General features: G+C 36.5%; 3 protein-coding genes across 3 annotated transcripts; 2 read left to right on the top strand and 1 right to left on the bottom strand.

Moving 5' to 3' along the window:
- The first annotated feature begins 74 nt into the window (after positions 1–74).
- Positions 75–2,015, top strand: LOC144628464 (uncharacterized). Its single transcript, XM_078486558.1, has 3 exons — positions 75–287; positions 565–580; positions 1,142–2,015. The coding sequence occupies exons 1-3, from the start codon at positions 138–140 to the stop codon at positions 1,801–1,803; spliced, it is 828 nt and encodes a 275-aa protein (XP_078342684.1). The 5' UTR covers positions 75–137; the 3' UTR covers positions 1,804–2,015.
- A 1,773-nt stretch (positions 2,016–3,788) lies between these two features.
- LOC144629223 (uncharacterized) lies at positions 3,789–6,927 on the bottom strand. The gene is made up of 5 exons (XM_078487456.1): positions 6,790–6,927; positions 6,393–6,434; positions 5,084–5,275; positions 4,393–4,491; positions 3,789–3,999 (listed from the first exon to the last, which is right to left on the bottom strand). Exons 1-5 carry the CDS (start codon positions 6,832–6,834, stop codon positions 3,895–3,897), a joined length of 483 nt encoding a protein of 160 aa, XP_078343582.1. The 5' UTR covers positions 6,835–6,927; the 3' UTR covers positions 3,789–3,894.
- A 3,721-nt stretch (positions 6,928–10,648) lies between these two features.
- LOC144627950 (uncharacterized) lies at positions 10,649–17,123 on the top strand. The gene is made up of 5 exons (XM_078485974.1): positions 10,649–10,766; positions 11,295–11,336; positions 12,593–12,778; positions 16,180–16,278; positions 16,904–17,123. Exons 1-5 carry the CDS (start codon positions 10,722–10,724, stop codon positions 17,012–17,014), a joined length of 483 nt encoding a protein of 160 aa, XP_078342100.1. The 5' UTR covers positions 10,649–10,721; the 3' UTR covers positions 17,015–17,123.
- The last annotated feature ends 6,006 nt before the right edge of the window (positions 17,124–23,129 follow it).

Here is a 23,129-nt window from a genome sequence, read left to right on the forward strand (position 1 = left end):
GTTGACAATTGCAGTTTTTCTACTTTTTCAAACAGCCCACACAAGAGCAGAAGTACGACAAGGTTTCTTTCAATTTTGAGAGAAACTTCGTTCTATCTGATGAAACTCCTATTTCTGAGAGAAAATCAGATTCGCTAATGGCCTGTTCACAGCTCTGTACCAGAGACAAACGTTGTAAGAGTGCTAATTTCATAAAAGACCAAAGAACGTGCTCTCTTCTGGACAAAACACGGAAAACCCATCCACAGCGCTTTCTGAAGCAAGCTAACGTCATTCACCTGGAAAAGGTATTTTTTCTCGTTTTTTCTTTTTTAAAAATAAATAGTTTTTGCATTGTTTTTGGAGGTTTAAGATTCTCTTTATTCCCAAAGCGAACACAAAATCATTTGCCAGCATTTTTACGTGTTATTTGGGTGGGTCTCATGACCTATTATGTGAAGAAGGAATATTTTTTCACGACTTTAACAGTTTTTGTTATAAATGTAAGTAGCTGAGAGACAAAGATAAAAGGCACTTTTTGCAAAAGATTGTATTAATAATAAAATCTCTCTGTTTTTTTTACAGGCACCTCCAAAACCAGGTAAGTTTCGCAATATCGAGTAATTGCCAATTGCTTTTTTCGGTAGTAATAGTTTCTTTGTCTTTTTGAAGGTAAATACGGAATAAAGCAGCTTTTTTTAATTGGCTTAACCTACGCACATTTCAATATTTCACAGAAATGTTATTAAAATCGGCAAAGGCATGACCTTAAGCAAAATAAAAATCTTTATAGGAACATTTGCGAGTGTGCAAAAATATAATGTCCGGGTGAACGTTATGATCATGAAGCAAACACCAAAAAATACGTTTCCTGGCAATAGTGACACTGAAAATATGTTTGGTTTTAGATACAATGGGCTTATGACTGGAACTTCAGAGAAGTAACAATGATATGATATTTAAATTGTAATTTGTCCTTCACGACCAATGGATCGTAATTTACATAAAAAAACACCACATTTTAAATCAAATTAAACACGTAATATGGTTATTTCCAACCACAAATACAGTCGACTCTCGATAATTCGAACTTGAATGTCTAAAGCCTTCTAAGTAGTTTACATTCATTATTTAATTACAGTCTGTTGATTTTGCTACGTAGGATCAACACAAGAGGTGGCTGTTCCATCGTGCAACTCCCTTTCCTCAGCTTTCTTTCCCAGTGGTGTGTACTGGATTGATCCAGACGGTGGGTCCCATGATAACGCGTTCAAGGTTTACTGTGAGATGGAAACCGATGGAGGAGGCTGGACTCTAGTGTGGAGTTACACGTTCACTGACTACCAAGGTTTTACGGCCCGAGAAAACACGGTTACTCCCAGGCCTAGCTGGCCAGTCTCGGATGAGTCTCGTGTTAATGTCCCGGTCTCCACCTCCCCACCACTGAATGAGACCGACTACAACGCCATGGAGTTTTCACTGTGGAAGCAATTTGGAAAGGAGATCCTCATCAAAAGCAACATCAACAATTGGTTCGTTTGTTCACCAGACACAGGAAGTTTTGTGGAATGGCAGAATGGGAACGTCACTTGTAAGATCGTCAGGCGTGTCGCTGAGAAGTGTCCAGATGGGCCGCCACCTTCACGATTCGAAGGTTTCAGTTATTGCGGACCATCGTTAAAAGGAGGAAAGGGTGGTAAAAATTATTATTACTTTGATGGCTGCACAGCATTTAACAGGCCCGCGCATGACCCCTGTGGAGAACACAAGGTCAATCATGTGAAAAATGTGGAAAATCCCCACGGGAACATTTTCGTTCGCTGAGAACCGTCTCTAAACACTTGGCCAAACAGGATCTCTAACAAACTTTTAATAAATAGTTTTACCCGAACACATGGAGCATTCTTTTTAATATGGCCATAGTTATCCTTCGTTAAAGGGGCAAAACAAGATTACTCGTCGTTGTGATGTTTTAAACGAATTACACTTTTTTATTGCTATTTTACACATAATACAATTACATTCATTTGTTAATACGACTATTATGTTACAATATTATTTGATACTAATTACAATAACACTAGATTAGATTACAAAATATTGTAGATTATAATTACCTTTATTACGCTAACTACACTGAGACAATTATAATAAATTAGATGCACTAAAACTAAGAAAAAAAGAACGAAAAAAGATAAAGACGCATCTTAAACAGTGAGCACTTATGTTAAACCATCTTCTCTCATAGTATATTTTCTATTTAATCTATTTACATAATCGGAGAGAGTAATTACTCTGTTGCACAGTTTCTTGGCGTAAATGTAGTAACGCATATACAGCAAGGTATAATTAAGTTTTTCTTTAACAGATGGATTAATTACAATACACCAGTCCCTCTCCTAAAAGATAGTTCAATTTTGAAAAAGCATAGTTAACTTAGCTTTACACCGGAAAGAGTTGTAGCCAAACGAGAGATCTTTCCGAGGCAATTTTAGAAAAAGCTCTCTCATATTTGTTGACTTACTAGTAATGATATCTCAAACAGGAAAATGGTATAAATGTAATAAACAAAAAAAAACTTGGACAAATAGTCCACAACTCTTCCTGAAACATAATAATATAACGCAATACATACATAGAAAATGTAGCTTAGTGCTGATAATAGACTACAAGTTAACCAATAGGAGTTTTACTTTATTCGTTTACTTTATTTATATGATCTCAGACAGTTAGTCAGTTTTAATTTCCTGTTTTGGATTTCGTTCCACATGCATTGTAAAAAAATGTATGGAAAACTACTATATATTAACTTTTTAATGAAGCAACAGCCTAAATGAAGGGGTTGGGGTAGAGTTTTAAATTTGCAAAGTAGGAAGACTATAGAAGATCTTACTCTTGTCTTTGCCTTTGGAGGTAGCTTGATTTGAAAACAAAGCTACAATTCGATACAAAGTCTTGGGACACTTCACCATTTAGACGCAGTAGTGGGCTTTGTCTTCACTCCCGCCACTCCCAGCCCCCACTTCCAGCCCCAATGCAACGTTGAATTCGGCTATGTATCCAACCGTGCAATGACATTTCAACATTGTTTCAGGGGTTAAGGTGCTTGGAAAATTGAAGCATCGCTTCTCTACTCGAAAGATTTGCAACCGGCCTCAACATGATCTGGAGGTCAGAGAAGAGGGTGTGTTTTCAGGAGTCAGCGTTGTAAACATGCTTTATTTTTATGTTTGACTGTTGTTTTAACAAACATTACTTTTGGACCACAAAGGTTTCTTATAAATTATAAAATTGAAATCACAGAAAAAAAGATCCCGATAGTTAAAATGAATTTTCAGGGTGAAAGCAATGTTCTAACTATAACTTAATGCTGATTTTCTTTTGGGATACATTCAACTGAGACAGATGTAAATTTGAACGATCATGTATCTGGCTGGGTCTTAATTTTTTTTATTTTGCCGGGCTTAAGAAATTTTTCCGATTATGCAGCTTAGACAATCTATTAAATATCAAGGATATCAAACAATAAACCTTTAAAGATCCTGTTTATTGTATCCGTTTTATTTTGAGATCTTTTCAACACCATTAGTGTTAGTTGAGTTATATAAACTGACCGATCATGAGGTGATTCATGTAATTCCCTTAGGGAAAAAAAAATCTTGATACAACATTTAATTCTCCCAACGAAAAAGAGAATGAAGTATGAAATAGGAAGGAGATATTGACAATTGATATCAGAACTACTATCAGCCGTTGAAGGGGTATTCCTCACGCAATACAGTTTCTACAAATATAATGATGAACCAGACTTGTTTGGTATTTTAAATGCTCATTTTATTTTAACCCCTTAGATCCTATTACATTTTTGTTTCGTGTGATCAAACTACTATGGGTATATTATGCTGTTCTTTGGAGCTACATGCACTGTCTGAGAGGAATCTTGATTCCCGTTAAAGGAATCGTGACGGAAGCTGTCTCGGTGCAAACTAGTCCGTCACGGCAACCACACTTGTGCAGGTGCTGTAGAAAAAAATACATCAATCAGACAAAAAAAAAACTCTTTAAGTTATGAACAATGCACATTTTAAAAACGCCTTAATATAAACATTATTACACATTACAAAATACCAGAAGAAAAGAAAAATGCCAAATTGCACCATGGCCAACGGTAAATTTGAACCACAACGTATATATTGCAGTAAGGTTGCAACTTCTCTGCACGCAATGCTGTTGCTAACTTAAGCTATTACCAATACCAACACCATAACTTACATAATACCAACACTGTTCTTAATATTTCACCAAGGTTGCTACTCACATTACATCAAGGCTATTGCTAATTAACATAACACCAATACTGTAACCAACATTAACCAATGCTGTAATTAATACAAAACAATGGTTGTTACTTACCGAAAAGTAGCACGTGAGGTACTTTGGAATTTTTGGAGCACAGCGTCTGTTCAAAAGGCAGCACCGATTCTCGCTACAGTCAGTGTCAGAGGCGCATCTCTATTTTATAAAAGAAAAATACATTTTTAATAATATAACTATGTCAATTTCAGTATTAATACCGTTTATTTTATAAGTGCATTTCACCATAAAGGACATCACAACAACATTTTAAATAATTAACAACTATTAAGTGGCTAGTGGTGTATATGTCGAGGCATTTATTTTTTTTTTTTTTTAGGGCTGAGGTGAAAATAGCAGAGGATAAGCTATCCACTGTTTTAATATACACTAACGAATTTTAGCATGATCTAGCTCCAAAGCAGTCACGTAGCTTTTATTCACTTATTTTTGTTCATCACTGCCATATATCTGTGTACATATTGCTTTCGTCTTGTTCACTGGCTTAAAAGAGGGCAGCGATGTTTACGTTTGGAATGTTAGAGGTTCGATAAAATGTTAAAAACGTTCCTAAGGCTCTATTTTCTTCTTTTGTGAAAATGATGAAGAAATATGGCACACGAACGAACAATTTTGGCTAATTCAACCACAGATGATCATCATCTGACAGCGCATTGAATTAGTGAACTAGTAAGACTTCAGATGCAAAGTTATTACTACGATCATTTGAAAAATGGTGAAGTATCATTACCCTGAAGAGGCCGTTGAACAGAAAGCGTTTTTTCCTATCAGCGGCCTGGTTATCAAGGTCTACTGTTTCCACTTCAATCTCCATTCCTTCTGGCATGCACTGTTTGACGGGTGTCACAGATCCCTGGATGATTAGGTTCTTGGTGAGAACACAGGAAAGGCCGGCTTCACAGCTACAGTCCGGAGATCCATCCTGTTTGACAAACATGTGAAGATTTAGATTTTAGATTTTTATTTACAGAATGTAAAATGAATGTAGAATGTAAAAACTCTGCTTGAGGCGGCGTTTGAGAGAAAGTTAAAGTAACGGGCGCTGGCTATTGTCGAACAACACAGCTTTAATTCAACCACTTTAAAATTCTTCTTAAAGGGACCATGTCACGAGGATTTCGAAGAATTTTTGTTCTAAAGTGTTCTAAATTAGTAGTTGCAACTCAACCATAAAAAACTTATCTTTGAACATCTAAAGGAATATATAACCTTAATTTGCGGACAGAAATCAAGCTAAGTTTTCAAATTGCAATCCGTTTCCATGTATCCGAGCCATCCGCAGCCAAAGATGCTCGTTTCAGTAGTGCTTAATATAGCAATTGTAATAAAATTGGACTATTAGTGTTAGGTTTCCTGCGACACAAATATAAATTTTGGCGGTTCAAAAATCAGTTAAAATCCGTGACATAGTCCCTTTAAGACCGTTTTTAAGATGATAGTATGCCTGTTGCTGGAATAGTTGCTGGAATATGCCTGTATGCCTGTTGCTGTTGAATTTTCTATTTTTAGCTAAGCTTTTTGCTTTTTACCTTAATATAAGTTTAATGTTTTTTATCTACTAGTTTTAATGTTTTATTCACACACGACCCCACAAGCTATGTAGCTTTTTTATCCCATCGTGTATAAATAAAGGTTTTGATTGATTGATTGATTGATTGATTCTAGAAATCGGGGGTAAAATTACAGTGTCACACTTAGGACTCAAAGGGAAACGGGATTCTTCTGCATTATCCCTTTACTCAGTTGCATTTCCACTGGGAACAGATCAAAGCAAAGATACTTCAAGTAGTCGCCATTCTACATTTTGTGAACTAACGTTTCAGTCTAGTGTTAGCGCAGCATATAAACATAATCAATGATGAACAATGAATTTCTCCCATACTATCAATATATGCAATTCCAAGCAGGTAAGTGAGAAGAAAATAGAACTTCATCAGTTATAAGTGAATTGTCTTCATAATAGTACCATATTTGCATAACTGTTAACAAAAAAAAGAACAATATTTCATAAAAGTTCAAATTTGTCTTTGCTAACGTACCGGTTGGTTGCAAGCTGCAAGCTCGGGAAGATTTGTACATCCCTAAAAACAACACAAATGTAATAGTTACAACAAAGGACGGTTACAGAATTACATGAATGAAATGAAATGAAAACTTTCATCTTAAAAGAAAATGCACTAAATTTATTAAGGAATAACTATAAACTCTTAAGGACCTTTTTTAATTGTTATTTTACCAGTTTCAGTTCTACTCAAACTCCAAAAAATAACAAATTTGTCGATCTGGTCAAAAGCGTGATTTAAGTAGAATTCAGAAAGAAAAACAATCGTTTCCCTCCGGTTGGTAACATCGCAAAAACAAAGACAAAAGTTAACTTTCAGTATAGAATTCCGTAGAGAAATTTAAATTCGTGACAATCATATTTTAGAAACTTACCACCGCAAAAGTGACGCAAAGACTCAGAAAAATGAAGATCTTCATGACTTGACGAAATAGATTATCCTCTGCACAACGCTGAAAACTTAAGCTCCTGGAAGTGTTGTGAGTTAAGACCTTTCTGAGCTGTTTTTATAGTTTGTTAGGTAAAAGTTTAAGTGGGTGTTTTTGCTGTGGATTACAAGGACCATAAAATAGGGAAAGTACTCGCAAACAACGCGTTCAAACGGAAAATGTTTTTGTATTAAATAAGTTTGTTCAACTGCTATGCAAAATATGGGGTATTCTTTACAAGTGTGGGTTGTTTGGGAAAACAAGAACATCGTATCGAGTGCATGTTTTACTTGCGTAGACAAGTGTGTACTTGATGGCGTTCTCATGGCACATGGAACATGATGTAGGTAACGATCTGTCAGTGTCGAGCCAACTCAAGTACCGTATTTATTCGATTAAGCGCCCAACCTCGAATAAGCGCCCACCTCGAATAAGCGCCCACCCTGTAGGTAGGAAAAGTTAATAAGCGTCCATCCTCGAATAAGCGCCCACCCCCACCCTCCTTAAAAGAGGAATTTTGATTGTTGTTGAAGTTAAGATTTAAATTGACTAATTACTACTAAAATGCTATCCAAAGACCGAAAATTGTTATTTTTTTACTGAAACTTTCAATGAAAATTTAAAATTCAGCTTTGGTACACCTTCACGTTTAATTGTTATACATTGTTTTCTTGCAAAATAAACGTTTTACTTGCTTAAAAATGGTGAAAATTTAATAAGCGCCCAGCCTCGAATAAGCGCCCACCTCGAATAAGCGTCCACCCTCTAGGTCCAAAAATTGAATAAGCGCCCAGGGCGCTTAATCGAATAAATACAGTAGTTTTTACAGCTGTGTTGGAGATCTTCAATACAAGTCAAGTTATCGTTTGACTAGATTATAGTTTTTTCTCGTTTGTAATAATGATGTGTATTAAAAGCCAAGTGAAAACGATTTTTAGGATCACCTGATTATAGGAATAACTGACTTTTTCTTTAAATATAATAGAAGTAAATAATAATTACAGTACGTTATACTGGTGGTCAATCTAATACCCAATGTCCCCTTATCTCTACAACCCTCGGTTATACGATTGACGAGACAACTGAAGGACTCAATGGTAAATAAAGTTCAGTTGAAACAATTATCGATCAAAGGCGCCGAAAAAGTTAATCCGTCATGCGATCTTTTTCGAAGGTATACATTTAAAAAAAGTTGTCGTTGCTTAAAAAAAACTATTTCATTCTGTTTCTCTGCAATAAGTCAGAGGTTCTCCCAGACCTTTTGGAAAGCAGGTTGACACCGACTGCATTTTACCTTCTGAGGAGAGAGGAACAATTTTTTATGTAACTGTGGGGATCGGGGAACGTGGAGATCGCTAAAGAAGAATGTGGGGATCAAATAATTGCAGGGAGCACTGACCCCTATTGTCCTTGTTAAAGCAGTGGAATCCCGACTTTATATACCCTTGATTTCTTTAACCCCCCGATAATTAGAGCCAAAAGACTCTATCTTCTTCTCTATCTCTATCTTTTTTTTCTGGGACTCTATCTTTTATAAGTACAAAATCGGTTTAGCGAAATTAGTATACAAGGTCTACAACGATTTAACACCACCAGATATGCGCCATATCATTGTAAAAGCGGAAAACAAGCATGGACTAAGGAACGGTTACAAGGTAGTGGTACCGCGCTTTTTCACCAACTTACAGGGGATCCGTTATTTGGAACGCCCTGTCACAACGTCTACTCGGTGAAACTAGTAATTTTAAGTCGTTTTTTAACATAGTAAAAGGCAAGAACATTCTTAAAAATATAAGCTTCGAGGCGTTATCCACGCAGACTGTCAGACTGAACGATGATGTTTTTAAATTTTATTGAATTTTTAAATTGTTATTATATTAGTGAATTTTTTCTACCTTCTCAATATAAGGATGTCTTTTTATATGTCTTTTAAATTTTTAATTTGTACACGGCCCCACAAGCTTTTAGCTTTAAACTTTTTTACCGTGTTTAAATAAAGTTGTTGTATTGTATTGTATTGTAAAAGTTATTTCCAATTATCTTGCTTGGCTTCGAGTCGAACACTACAATTAATATACCCCGGATTTATCGACCCCCGTTTTCTCGGAAAAAAAAAATCATTCACGTTTGCCTTTGAGGTTTGTCAGAAATCGGGATCAAACTGTATATCTTGCAAATTGTCTTCTACAGGCCAAAAGAGATATGTGAATTAAAGTGCGTAACTTCATTTTTATTACAGATAGTCAAAAGGAGTCGTTTTCGTTATCACAGGCCTGTCATTCACGAACACTCTAACCAAAGAAAAACAGGTATCGACTGTTTGACCACGCTAGCTGAAGAACCACTACAGCTACTACAATGTTTAAACACCGACGATGCTTACACAGTTATATGACTTTATGTGTCGTGAGAACATTCTCGAGTACACGTCTTATGTATGTATTCACCTGCGAAAACACACTTAGCCAAGTAATCTTTGATACCGACAACAAATTAACACTGAATTGTTGTTAAACTAACATATTTTATCAGATGGCTTTTGTCCGAGTCGCGCCGTGGCAGTGATGGTTTGTTTGCCGATCATTTTAAGTGAGCTTGCTGTACTCAACACATACATACATTAGTCTAATCTACGCCCGACTCTTTGTACAAATAAGGATACTAGAGTCTGCAACTTAAAAGGGTTTCTGCTAATGCTGAATAGATTGTAAGTTTTTACCAATGAAAAGAAAACTGGCTTAGATTTAAACCTTAGATATGCAATCAAGCTGAGAATCTCATCAACTATTTTTCGGCAAATTCCTCCTCACTTCTTAATGATAAGAGAAAACCGTTCCCGTCATCGTGTCTTTTTGGATTTTACATTCTAAGATTCGGTTCGGAATGGCATAAGGGTAAATTTGCTCCACCCGAGGAAAAATACATGTTTTGGTCAACGAAGCACTGTTCCTTTCAAAATATACTGTTGCAAGAAAATTAGAGATGTGCATACTATTTCATAAAAAAAGTAAGCGTATTTCCTATTTCGTTGTATTTCGATTAGATCGTCTTTCCGAACTTGTGAATGCAAGTTTTCATGAGTAAGACGATGAATTCCGTGCTCTGAAAAATTGGAAGGCAAACTGTGATTAAGAAAAAAAAAAAAACCTTGGATCGATTGTAAAAAGAAAGAAACCTGCAGTTGTAGCTAATAGCCAAAACGTGTAATAAAACAAGGAGAGTTTTATGGCTTAGAAGCTTTTAGCCTTTAATGAAACAGGTTAGGTTGAAATGAAAATAAATCACTATTATTAACCGGTTTCTAAACCGATATAATAACTCGCCTATTTAATTTTTACGGCCTATTAACAAAATAGATCTTTTTAAAGACATTTCTGGACTGAATTTCCTTGTTATAACGAGCCGGAAATAAAGAGGTTAAGATTTTGGTATTACGACATTTTAATACACAGCCTTAATTAAAAATCTAATGGGTCCGAAAAAAAAACAACAAACTACTCTATTTCAAAACTGAGAGCTTTTTTTTCATCAAGGGTTTATATATAGAGAAACCTAGGTATTTAAAAAAACAAATAGTAAAAAGGACAATACTTTATACGTTTTTTGTTGCACGTTAATGTTCAGTGGCTTGATAACAAGTTACATTTCCATTTCAATGACCCTTGTTTTCAAATGTTGCACGAAACAGTTGAGTAAACATAGTTTAAAACTAAAAACGTTTTCGTTTGAATACGATATTTGGAAGTACTCGCACCTTTTCTGTCGAGTCGTAAAAGCTTTAACTTAAATTTTACCACAAGAACTACAAAGTATAAATCAGACAACTTAACACAACTCCAGCTCTCATTTTGTTCTGGCTGAGTCGTTAAGTTGAAGTTATGAAGACCTTTATAATTTTTAGTCTCTGCATTACTGTGGCTTTGGTGAGTTTCAACAAAATACCTTTTTACCATTTCACAACTTTTACAATATTTTCGAAATGTAATTTTCCGTGGTCGCATTGCCAAATTGGTCCATTCCATGCCATTTAAAGGGACTATGTCACGGATTTAAACAGATTTTTGAAGAGCCAAAATTTATATTTGTGTCGTAGGAAACCTAAAAATAATGGTCCATTTTTTATTAACAATTGCTATTTTAGAGCACTTAAACTGTTTAAAAGCGCGTTTGGCTGTGGATGACTCGGATGGAAATGGATTGCAATTTGAAAACGTTAGCCAACGTTTTCAAGTTGTTTCCGCGCGACTTTAAAAAAATCGATATTTATAGCCAAAGTTTGATTTCTATCCCCAGATAAAGGAAATTATTTCAGAACAGTTTAGACCAAAAAACTGCAAAATCACTGTTGCATTTTCGCTTTAAATCTGTTGGCAGAGTATAGATTTCAAATCTAAATTTAAATCAGACACGGAGTATTTTATCTTTAATTACATTTTGTTGTTGCTCCCCAGGGATGCTCAAATCTTCCCGAGCTTGCAGTTTGCAACGATTCGGTAAGTTAGAAATATTTTCTATAACTAATTCTTCTTGTGTTGAAAAAAAAAATAGAACAACCCAAGCAATTGAGTGAAAATATATTCTCACGAGTGTCAGTATTCGGTAATAACAGCTGTTTTGGTCTGCCTGATAAGCGATGACTTAAATATTGTTAAAGGTACGTAAATGCGCATGACCTAATGGTTGGTGCGCTGGACTCAGGATCGAGTGGTTCGGGTTCGAGGCTTGGCCGGGGTACTGCATTGTGTTCTTGGCCAAAAATCTCTCAACCCAGGTGTATAAAATAATGGGAAATGGCGAATTTTATGCTTGGGGTAATCCTGCAATGGAGTGGAATCTCATCCCGGGGATTAGAAGAATACTCCTAGTCTTGCTTAATGCTGCTGAATCCAGGATAAGCTCCGGCCTGATGGACCTTTAAGCTCAAACACAGACTTAACCTACGCTTTTTAGCCTTTTTTAATTTCCAAACGGTATTTGAAGTAATTTATTTTTTTTCGTTGATAAAGAGCTCTAAACTTCAAATTAGGAAATCAAAAGTATTTTATTAGCAAAATTTCGGCCACAAACCAAACAAAAATGATTTTTGAGCATTTTAAATGACACGTTCATACAAACTGAGATAAACTTGAAAAACGTCCGGCCTACGTTTTTTAAGTTAACCCGAACACAATCCGTTTAAATCTTCTCGAAGTTCGCCCATCCATGCCGCTTTTTGGCCTTTCTGTGTTTCTTTTGAGTTCTCTACAGGTTTGAGCCGTTATTGTGATACTTCAGTTAATTCGATGACCAGTTGGTCAGTGCCGAAATTGCCTAAAATTGCGTGACATAGATTCTTACTTTCTTTCTTCATTAATTTGTTATGAATTTTTAATCCTAAGGAAGCCCTAAAAATGTCATTTTTAAGTTAATAAATTTATAAAAAATTAATGGAACAAGAAAAGAAAAATCTGAGACACCGTTTTTCAAACCAATATATGTAGATCAAATTCCACATAAGTTTAGGCTCTCGCGTAAATGTTCTCAAATAAACCTAGTGTTGCGCAACATAATAATTTCAAACAAAATACTGATGTTGCTTATTATGATCTACAGTATATGATCAAAACAAAAACCAAAATTACAATCTTTATTCAATAAGCTAAGCTTTCAGAAAATGTATACTTTATTGGGATTACCACTGATGGTTTGTACACAATGTCACTTGAAACAAAAAAAGGCGATTTTCCTTCCTTAAATGTTCTTTTTATAGGGAGGAGGTTGTAGTTGTGGAGCCGGACTCTCGTGTGTGCTGACCAAGAAAGTGATTGAGCAGGGAAGGGTGACACGTGTCAAGCAGTGCATGCCGGAAGGAACGGAAGTTGAAGTGGAAACAATCGACCTTGATAACCAAGTCGCTGATGCTCCCATGAGAATCAAACGATTCCTGTACTTTAACGTAAGTATTAAGTGTTTACCCAACAAAAATAATCATAACATAGATAGAGTCCTGACTTCAAAAAGAGGACATTGCAAGCTCAAAACATTGTTACTCCACTTGCATTAAAATATATCATCGCATGTGCGGTGACCTACCAGGTAAGGGACAAGATGCCAGTCGTCTCGCTTACTACGGTTTACTAATGATGTTAAAGACAGGATGACCCACGCCCAAAGTGCTCTAATTTAGAAGTTTCATTCAGGATTTTAACGAACATCCCAGCTTTCATAAGGGAGTCTCCACAATGCAATGGTATGACTCAGGGTCTGTATTTAATCCAACAGAGTGTAATGAAACAGAAGTCAGTGTGGTAAAACTCAAGTTTCTGCAAAAATATATAATTTTAGTTATATAAAAATTAACACAAATGAAGTTATGACACACTTTTTACGATCACCTATATTTCGGCCGGTTTACCGGCCTTCCTCAGGGTGAATAACTGAAAAACGCGTTACACGCCATTCTACAAGTAACGTTACAAATTTAAACTATATACAGAGCACGCGCTAAATACACAGTAACGGCTACAAATTTGAATTAAGCAATTTGCGCGCGCTAACATTAACCCCGCGCGAAAACATTGAGCTCGCGCGCATATAGAGAGTTAATTATAAAGAAATTCACTAAAAAGAATTCTAATTACGTAAACGTTCTCTGCGATTCTGGATGTAGAAGAAGTCGCTCTCATTGAGACCGCTGGGTCTCAAGGAGCGAAGCCGATACGCCCACTGTCCTCCTTGTCTATTAGATTTTCCTTTCTGTTTACCCTATCTATCAGTTGTACATTAAGATCTTGTAGTCACTGATGTCCGTTGTTAAAAAAAAAAATATTTATAAATAAGGTCATCGGTTTCCTTATTGGCAGGTGACATCTTGGAGTGAGCTTTAAGCCGGTCTTATGATTATTAAATCTTAGCCTAAACTTAGTGGTAGTGGAGCCGACATACTGTAAACCACAAACCTTGCAATTAATAAGATACACAACATTTCTAGCATTACTATATATATATATATATATATATATATATATATATATATATATATATATATATATATATATATATATATATATATATATATACTTCTTGAACTTGAATAGAATAAATTTGTAGAGCGCTCAACTCTGAGAGGAGCAGTGATAATAATGGTCAAAAGTAGAAGATTTCAATTCATCGTTTTATTGCGACAACGCTGTTTCGTGTGATCAAGGTATGACCACACTCATCAGGCAACATCAACGAATGACCGTTAAAATACATAAACTGGCAATAAAAGGCTAACTTAAGGTTGCTATGCGATATAAAAACAGTTGCTATGATATATAAAAACTATAGGGTTTGAAAACAGAAATTGCGTATACTAAAGATTGCGTTACTTAATCACAAAGTTCTTGAGAAGGAATCTGTTTCTGTGTGGGCACGAGCTTGCTAGTTCATTTCGCTTGTTAAGACTGCATAAATTCTTCTTACAAATGATTACAAATTTTTCAAAAAGACATAGATTACATTTGTTGTTAATGTTATTGTAGGGTCTACACTGCTTAATAATTCTCCACTTGATACTGAAAGGTTTGTTGGTGTCTTGGAGTGTCCAAACGTGTTTAGACAGTTCAGTCTCGTTTCTCTTGCTTTCGTGTCGAAAAGATGCTGTGTGGTTTCTGTAGCGGTCTTTGAAATTACTAGCGAGGCCTACGTATGATTCTGATGATGTTTGTGTTGTGACTGTGGCTTGATAAACTACATTTTGTGACAGGCATTTTCCGTCGAGTGGGCATTGATCTTTCTTTCTACAGTTGCATTCTTTGTTGCATGTTTGTGTTGTTTGCGACTGGTGGTAATCTGATAGTACTGCTTTGTTGTGTGACGAGATGATACTTTTCATGTTTGGCATGCAGGAGTAGCTGAGCTTTAGTGTATGTTTGTTGAAGATCTTGTGTAGGGGGTGTCCGCTTGGGAAGCATCTGTCAATGATGTTTAGGAACTTCCTTCCCAGGTTAGTTTTCACGTTAGCATCCCATGGGGGGTTGTACCATACGATTTTTCGTTGGCGATTTCTGTTGCGCTTCGGCTGAGGGTTGTACGTGAGCTTGTGGTTGTAGCCGCTCTCGTCAAGCGCTTTCTGGTACGGCGGAATGGCTTCGTCGAAAACTTTCTGGTTAGATGAAATGCTGGTTAGTCGTTTGTTGATATTTTCTGGGAATTTTCGACGAAGCCATTCCGCCGTACCAGAAAGCGCTTGACGAGAGCGGCTACAACCACAAGCTCACGTACAACCCTCAGCCGAAGCGCAACAGAAATCGCCAACGAAAAATCGTATGGTACAACCCCCCATGGGATGCTAACGTGAAAACTAACCTGGGAAGGAAGTTCCTAAACATCATTGACAGATGCTTCCCAAGCGGACACCCCCTACACAAGATCTTCAACAAACATACACTAAAGCTCAGCTACTCCTGCATGCCAAACATGAAAAGTATCATCTCGTCACACAACAAAGCAGTACTATCAGATTACCACCAGTCGCAAACAACACAAACATGCAACAAAGAATGCAACTGTAGAAAGAAAGATCAATGCCCACTCGACGGAAAATGCCTGTCACAAAATGTAGTTTATCAAGCCACAGTCACAACACAAACATCATCAGAATCATACGTAGGCCTCGCTAGTAATTTCAAAGACCGCTACAGAAACCACACAGCATCTTTTCGACACGAAAGCAAGAGAAACGAGACTGAACTGTCTAAACACGTTTGGACACTCCAAGACACCAACAAACCTTTCAGTATCAAGTGGAGAATTATTAAGCAGTGTAGACCCTACAATAACATTAACAACAAATGTAATCTATGTCTTTTTGAAAAATTTGTAATCATTTGTAAGAAGAATTTATGCAGTCTTAACAAGCGAAATGAACTAGCAAGCTCGTGCCCACACAGAAACAGATTCCTTCTCAAGAACTTTGTGATTAAGTAACGCAATCTTTAGTATACGCAATTTCTGTTTTCAAACCCTATAGTTTTTATATATCATAGCAACTGTTTTTATATCGCATAGCAACCTTAAGTTAGCCTTTTATTGCCAGTTTATGTATTTTAACGGTCATTCGTTGATGTTGCCTGATGAGTGTGGTCATACCTTGATCACACGAAACAGCGTTGTCGCAATAAAACGATGAATTGAAATCTTCTACTTTTGACCATTATTATATATATATATATATATATATATATATATATATATATATATATATATATATATAGATAGATAGAAGGGACTGAAAAGTAATTGAAAGTAAAGGGGGCAGAGAAATTAGCCAGGTTTTTATTGACGACATTTTCTTGTTGTTTTACAAAAAAGAGATGCCTTACACAAGATCACTGCAGTTACAACAGATGCTGCGCTTTTAACAAGCGGTGCGTTCCCAAACTCAAGAAATACTGGACGTGCCATTTTACGGTAAGTAACAGCATTAGTGAAATGTCTGCTTAGTATCCGTTTACATTTTTCACTACAGTAAATAGATTAAGGCTATGTTAGATTTGCTTGATATTTGTGTTATATCGATCTTAATGTAATTCCTAAGTATTGCATTGTGCATCGGTACTGCGCAAAATTTTACGCGTGATTAGTGCGCTGACATTAAAAAAATTGGCGGCTTTTTCTATATGGCTTGGCCCGAGAGAGAGATAAATCGTCGTTTTCTCGAAAACGAGAACCGGGACCTATCATTTTTTTATTTTTCTGAGTTTAGCGATCACCTTCTTTCTATGAAATGAATAAGAACAAATTTCTATGGTAGAATAAAAAAAAAAAACCGAAATGCGAACTTAGCCAGTACTGGTGATAATATAATGGCTGATATTGTTAGGAATTGTAGTTTATGCTCAAGGTCTTCCTGCTCCTAAACGAATACCAGGACCCCTCAAAAATAAATTAAAGTTCTCCTAGGATAAACAACCAGTAGGCAAAGTTTGAGCGAAAATCTATTGTCAGTTCTCTTTCGATGGAATAACCTTAATCAGGTGGCCACTTCTTTTTTTTAAAAATGTTACAAGTGTAAGCATCTTCTTGTTTTCTATAGGCCTTACACAAGTGTGGCTGCGCCGACGGGCTGGTGTGTAAGGAGACGTCATTTGTAACACTTCCGATCACGGGAACGAGGCTTTCCCTCAAACAGTGCATGGACGCTTAAAAACGCAGCTTGTCCCCAAAGTAGTATAAGATTAGACGAGACAAAACATGTGAGAAATTAAGGATATCAAAGAAGCAAAATAAAATTAACATGTTATATCCAAAACAAACCTGGTTCATTGTTTGTTAAAGCCCAGTACGTTTATGTAACTGATCAACAAAAGAAAATCTCCTTACTGCTCTCGGCCCACTATATATTTTTATTTTATTGGTGTGACCTATATCAAGACTATGGGAGGCGCAGTGTTAATGCGCTGGACTCCAGATCGAGCATTGCGCGCCTTGTTGGCTATCTATCATCTCATAACCAACACGCGCTCATGGAATCATTGTTAAGAGGCCTTCACACGACAAACTATTGGCCAACTCCTGTTGGCAAACTCGAGTTGGCAAACAAGTTGGCCAACTGTTGGCGACAAAATACAACTTGTCTCTATTCTCAACAACAGTTTGCCAACTTGTTTGTCAACTGTTTTTGTGTCGTTCACACACACCAACTTGAGTTTGCCAACATGAGTTTGCCAACTTTAGTTTGTCGTGTGAAGGCCGCTTAATATTAAATATCCTCAGTTACCAATCGGTTACAAATTGAATGGATTTCCTAGCAATACTGATAAAGTCGGTAAAGGAGCAAGGTCAGACATGTCATTCAATGCAATTTTTCGCCTACAATTTCGTTTTAGCGCGATTAGCTTCCAGTATTTCAATTATCCCAAATCCCACCCCGGAAACAACGCTACTTGCAAAATTCCCCACCCCCACTGATCAAAATGGACGACTTTGGTCCGGGGGTTGCCCGGCAGCTGTGGTCTTCAGTAAGAATTAAACCACGCATTATTTTTTTGGCGCAACTCGAGTAGTCGAGGAGCAGAAACACGAAAAATAAGGCCCCGAAGACAAAAGCACAAGTACGGTATGAAAGTAACTGCAATGTCTCCTGATCTTGCGTAGTGATGGCGAACAAATTATTATCGTGGCATAAAAGTGTTTCTCGATGAAACTGCTGTTAGGATAAATATTTGAACAGTGTGTTCATCGTAAAGCGTTTTTTACAGGGGGGGGGATGCTCTCACAACTTGCAAAGCAATCAATTCACGATGTAGTCAGCGGTTTTTGGACGATGATGCAACAGGCAATCTTTTCCCGCGAAATGGAAGCTGCTATGTCGTGGAATCACTTATTATAAAGGAGTTCAATTCTCTTAACTAAAAATCTAAAAGCAGCGTGTTTAAATCCGAAAATTTCGTCATCGTCGTGTAGTTTTAAGAACGCAGAATTTTGTGATGCCGTGCTACTTTTCAGTGCTGAAATGCAAATGTTTGACATGTTTGTACCACGATTTTCAACTGGCCCACATGGGGATTGTAAATGAAGTAAAACAAAGAAAGACCAAGTCAACAAACAACCTCAAACAATAGAGCAAGAACAATAGCTCCGACCAGCGCGGGAATATTCGATCGCCACGTTTTCATTACCATTCCCGTGATGGTTTTATTTCATAACAAACACCACATATTGACACCAAGAACATTTCCGGAGAAATTTTCGCTGCTTTAAAGTCAAAACTTAGAAAGTCTTTTTTATTACTACATTTATAAAAAAAATCGTACTCTCTCACTGGTCCCATGTTTTTGTTTTGGCAAGTTCACAAAGAAAGGAGCTGCTCATGCGCCTTAGAGACATCCGCTGACTACCGCCCCGATGATTGCTTTGCAAGTTGTGAGAGCATCGCTCAGATTTCATATAAGAGAATGTATGGGAAGCTGCTTCCCCCCCCTGGTTTTTTAATTTGAAAATTCCTGGTCCTAAATTTCTTTTTACGACGTCAAGCAGCGAATTTTAAAATTGTACTTCGAAACACTGAAAAAAAAGCTGTAGTTTTAATCAAAATGAATAACATTTACTACTTTATTTACACCATATACAAGGCTCATTTGGGTTTACCTTTCGAAATATTTAGGTCACATGTAAATATGAGCAAAGTGTCTGTTTATATGTTTTAGCTGTTATATTCAATAACAAACACTTCGCTCATATTTACACACGAATGGCTCGCTAGCTGTCGAGAGAACAATAGAACAAACGTTCACAGCAGGAAGGACAATGCCCCTAGCACCCAAAACAAAAGCAACTGCTACACTAGAGGACCAGTAGAATTACAACCCTTAGAGAGCTGCTTCACTTCTGACAATTTTTGTACTTTCATGTTTGTGAACATTTTATAATTCAAGAAGAAAGGCCTTCAGCGAAACGAATTTAGCATGAATGACACAATCTTTTGAAAGTAGTTTGAATATGCACGAAACAGGACGTTTTACTTTCTGTCAACTTTTTCCAGATCATTAAAAAAGAAAGAAATGTATCACATACGTTCGCTCGTTTCGGGTATTTTGGCGCTGTTTTGGGTTTACTTCTTCAACCACAATCGTTTAGAAATAGGATTTATTTCTTGTGTTCAATTACCACAGATACTAAACTAGATCCATGGAATTCCGCCCAAAACAAAACTGATGTTCGTCAATGTTTTAATGTTTTAAATAAAATATTCTACTGTAGAATATTTTATTTTTCTGCCTTATTTTCTCTCCTCTTGCAAATTCACGCTAAATAAGAAAGTGCAACGCCGTGCGTGAATTCAGGCAGCAAGACCTTGTGAGTTAAACCTTCTTGAAACCTTAGCTTTATATTTTTTGCTCCAGCAGTAAATATTGGTCCCGTCCTCGACGAATCGTAAAATAAAGAGGACCAAAAGCGAAACGAAGGGACCGAAACGAAATCTTTGAAACGTGCGAATCCTCCGAAGCGACCAAAACGAAACAGCCGAAACACTTCGAAAATAAAAACTGAAAACCTCCATTCTTTGAGTTTTCTCCTGTTTCTGTAGACATAAGGAATGGTTTTTATTGTTTTTTTTTGGTGAATCTGTTGTTCTTTGGGGCGAGAATCAATTTATAAACAAGAATAATGTAATGAAATTTCGACCAGGAACCACAGCAACGAATTTTTTAATTTTAAACTATCCTAAAACGAAACATTTTCAAAGCTCTTTGTTGCTGCTCGGTCTCCGGAATCGCTTGCCAAAAAGTGTTAATAAAGTTCTGTTCTCAGCTTCTCTGTAACTTTGCTGGACATAATTATTTGCGAAATAATTTGTACCGATGCAGATCACAGATTGGTCAAAATTTTCTGAAAATATTCAGTAACTTTTACGTGTTTAAAAAACACTTTTTTAATCTACAATTTCTATATATTTCAGTGTTCTTTTTTATCTGCATGCCGACATTTGAATGAAATCAACAAACTGCAGTACGTTTCTCTAAATCATCTGTCATTTGACAACAAAAAAACTAACATTGCAAAACTACTTCTACTCGCTATTTAAAAGAAAAGATATGGAGATAGTTGGAATTTTTTGCAACTGAAATAAATCATTCTAAAAGGGCACCAACCATTTGCAATCTATAGCTGTAAAAGCGGCTTACTGGTTTATGATAACAAATTATATATTTCTAAGATACCAAACGCAATGTAAAAAATTCAAGAAGTTTAATTCTATCAGTTCTTCCTTTCACACAAACAGGAAGTTTGATTCTTTCAAATTATTTGGCTCGATCTTTTCAAGGCGTGAAAAACACTTTCGTCTTGGAAATGCAAACGGGTTGTGGTTAAAATTACGAGCTTTCGGCTGTTTATGTTCCTCTGACGCGCATACAAAACGGATGACATCTCAGCTGTAAATAAACCGATGAACACTCTACAACAACAGTTCCCGGCCTCAAAGTTCAGACCTTCACAGGATTAAAAACGATTGTTCTTCGTGTTATGTTGGTGAAACAGGCAGAGCTTTTAACACTAGAAGAAGAGATCGCATTGGAAACTCAGTTTAAACAGCGACCAAAAGCTCAAAAATCGCAAATTATATGCACCGTCTTATGAACATGTCATTGACTTTCAAAACGCTTCTATTGACAAATTTATTAAGCTTAAGCTTATGTAGCCTTACTTTTTCTGTAGCATGTCTTAGAGTTTTGAAAATTCTTCTAACTAATTCTAAATTCTAAATTCATCATGGCTTAAAGTACCTTGTTTCCACGTGTCTGAAGAGGAAGAAAACACGCAAATTCGCGTTTGTCATGTCGCCATCTTATTAGTATTCAGCACGTGCAGTAGCTCTCTACTTCTACCCATACCACCCTTCGGTCTTGTCGAGTGCACCTTTGTGCCTATTTTTCTCGACAACCTTTCTCGAATTAGCTCTATCCCAAGCCTTGTCTGTTAACGCGGCATAAAAGCGTTCCTCGATGAAGCCGTTATTTGGATTGGAACAGTGTGTTCATCAAAAAGCACATCTAACTTGTAAATTACTGATCTCGAATTTATTTTAACAGCGTGTATCAGCGAATTTTAAAATTGTACGACGCAACATCGGAAAAACCTCGTTTTAAACAAAATGAAAACTTTAACTGCTTTATTTACACCATGCACGAGGCTGTATGTGGGGCTATTTTTTCGAAAAATTTAAGTCACGTGTAAATATGAGCAATGTGTTTGTTGAGTCTAATGCTTGCGTGCGCTTTGCGCATGCGCATTAGACTCTTTGTTATATGAAAAAAGCTGTTAGCAATCCCAAGGGAATGGTTCGGGATCGATAATCGTTCGCTGTAATGTAGAAAACAATGATCAGCTGCAAGAACGGACTCCGTACGGACACGCACGATTAGTTTCAATTAAAAACAGCCAATCAGCGACACGTGTTCCCACGCATAATTAAAAGTTCTTTCTCAAGTCACGATTATTCAACACTTGAACAGGACGAAATAATTTTCCAGTTAAGACATTTGTAAGCTTTTTGTGACAATAAATCTTCGTTTTCAGTTCAGTTAAGCACTTGTGTTTTCGTCTTGCTTAAAAAGCAAGACGTCTTTGAGAAAAAATATTTCGACGGCGACTCGCGTTTATTTACACAATGCGACCAAATATTTATTTTGTTTTAAAAAATAGAAAACTTTACCTCGGTTTTTGTATTTAAGTCATTCGAATTTTGAGCAATTTTTTCTTTACAGTGCAAACAAAAACCTTCAAAAATAAAAGATGTACATGGATAAATGTAAATCAACTTACGCAACTAAATCAAAATGCGTTTGTTTGGCCGCTTTGCAGTGAAAGCATGAAATCGAATTTCATGCTTTTACGACTCTCAGAGATCTTAAGTTCTTCTTACAGCTAGAAAAATCATAAAATGGTTACATTGATATGGAAGTGATGATTCGCGAAATTTGTACATCATGATAAACAGTCTTCGCTCCTGTGTATGGTAGCTCGATAATAATTGCCTAGTTTCCAGCGTTCAAAAGGTCATCATTATATTGACGTGAGCATTTACACCCGTTTTTAGGAAAATCTGTCACTAAGTGCTTACAGTACAATGGAGTAACAGTCACTATTTCAAGTGCTTTTATTGCAAAATCTGTTTCAAGAGTCATCATCAAAATGGTGAAAAATCTGAAAGAAAACGATGTGAAGTTCTTCAACCCTTGTTGTAATGAACATGCTTTTTGTAAATCGTCACGCAATCTTGTCCAAATGTTTAATCGTTTCTGCTTTTACGGACAATACGGAAGAAGTAACATCAACTCCTGTTCATACTTTAAATTTTGTGAAGCATATAACATTTATGACTGTTTTGTTTTCATCCATAATCATCCACGATGCCCCTAGCTTGCTATAAGCATTTTAAATTAAACTCCCGAACACAAACCTCTAACCAATTTTAACCGGCTTACGAAAACCGCGCAATCTGTATCACTATGCCATACGGCATTAGACTCATGTCACCCTTGGTGACCTATTTTTTATATGTTTTAGCGCATATAAATAGATAGCTATAGCAAACGACGACGACAACGATAGCTAACGAGAACTAACGCTTTTTCTAGATATTTAGCTGGAGCTAGTTCCAAAACCAGAAGATACACTGAAAACATCTGCATAATCGCGAGATTTTCGAATAAAATATAAATTCATTTTTCACCAGGCGTTGTCTTTGGCGTCGCGGTCGTCATTGCTTAAAAGCATTCTAAAAAAAGCAACAGACACGTCGCTCATATTTACACCAG

This window comes from Oculina patagonica, chromosome 10 (genome assembly GCF_052425735.1).
Source record: "Oculina patagonica isolate OP01 chromosome 10, crgOcupat, whole genome shotgun sequence".
NCBI lineage: Eukaryota > Metazoa > Cnidaria > Anthozoa > Scleractinia > Oculinidae > Oculina > Oculina patagonica.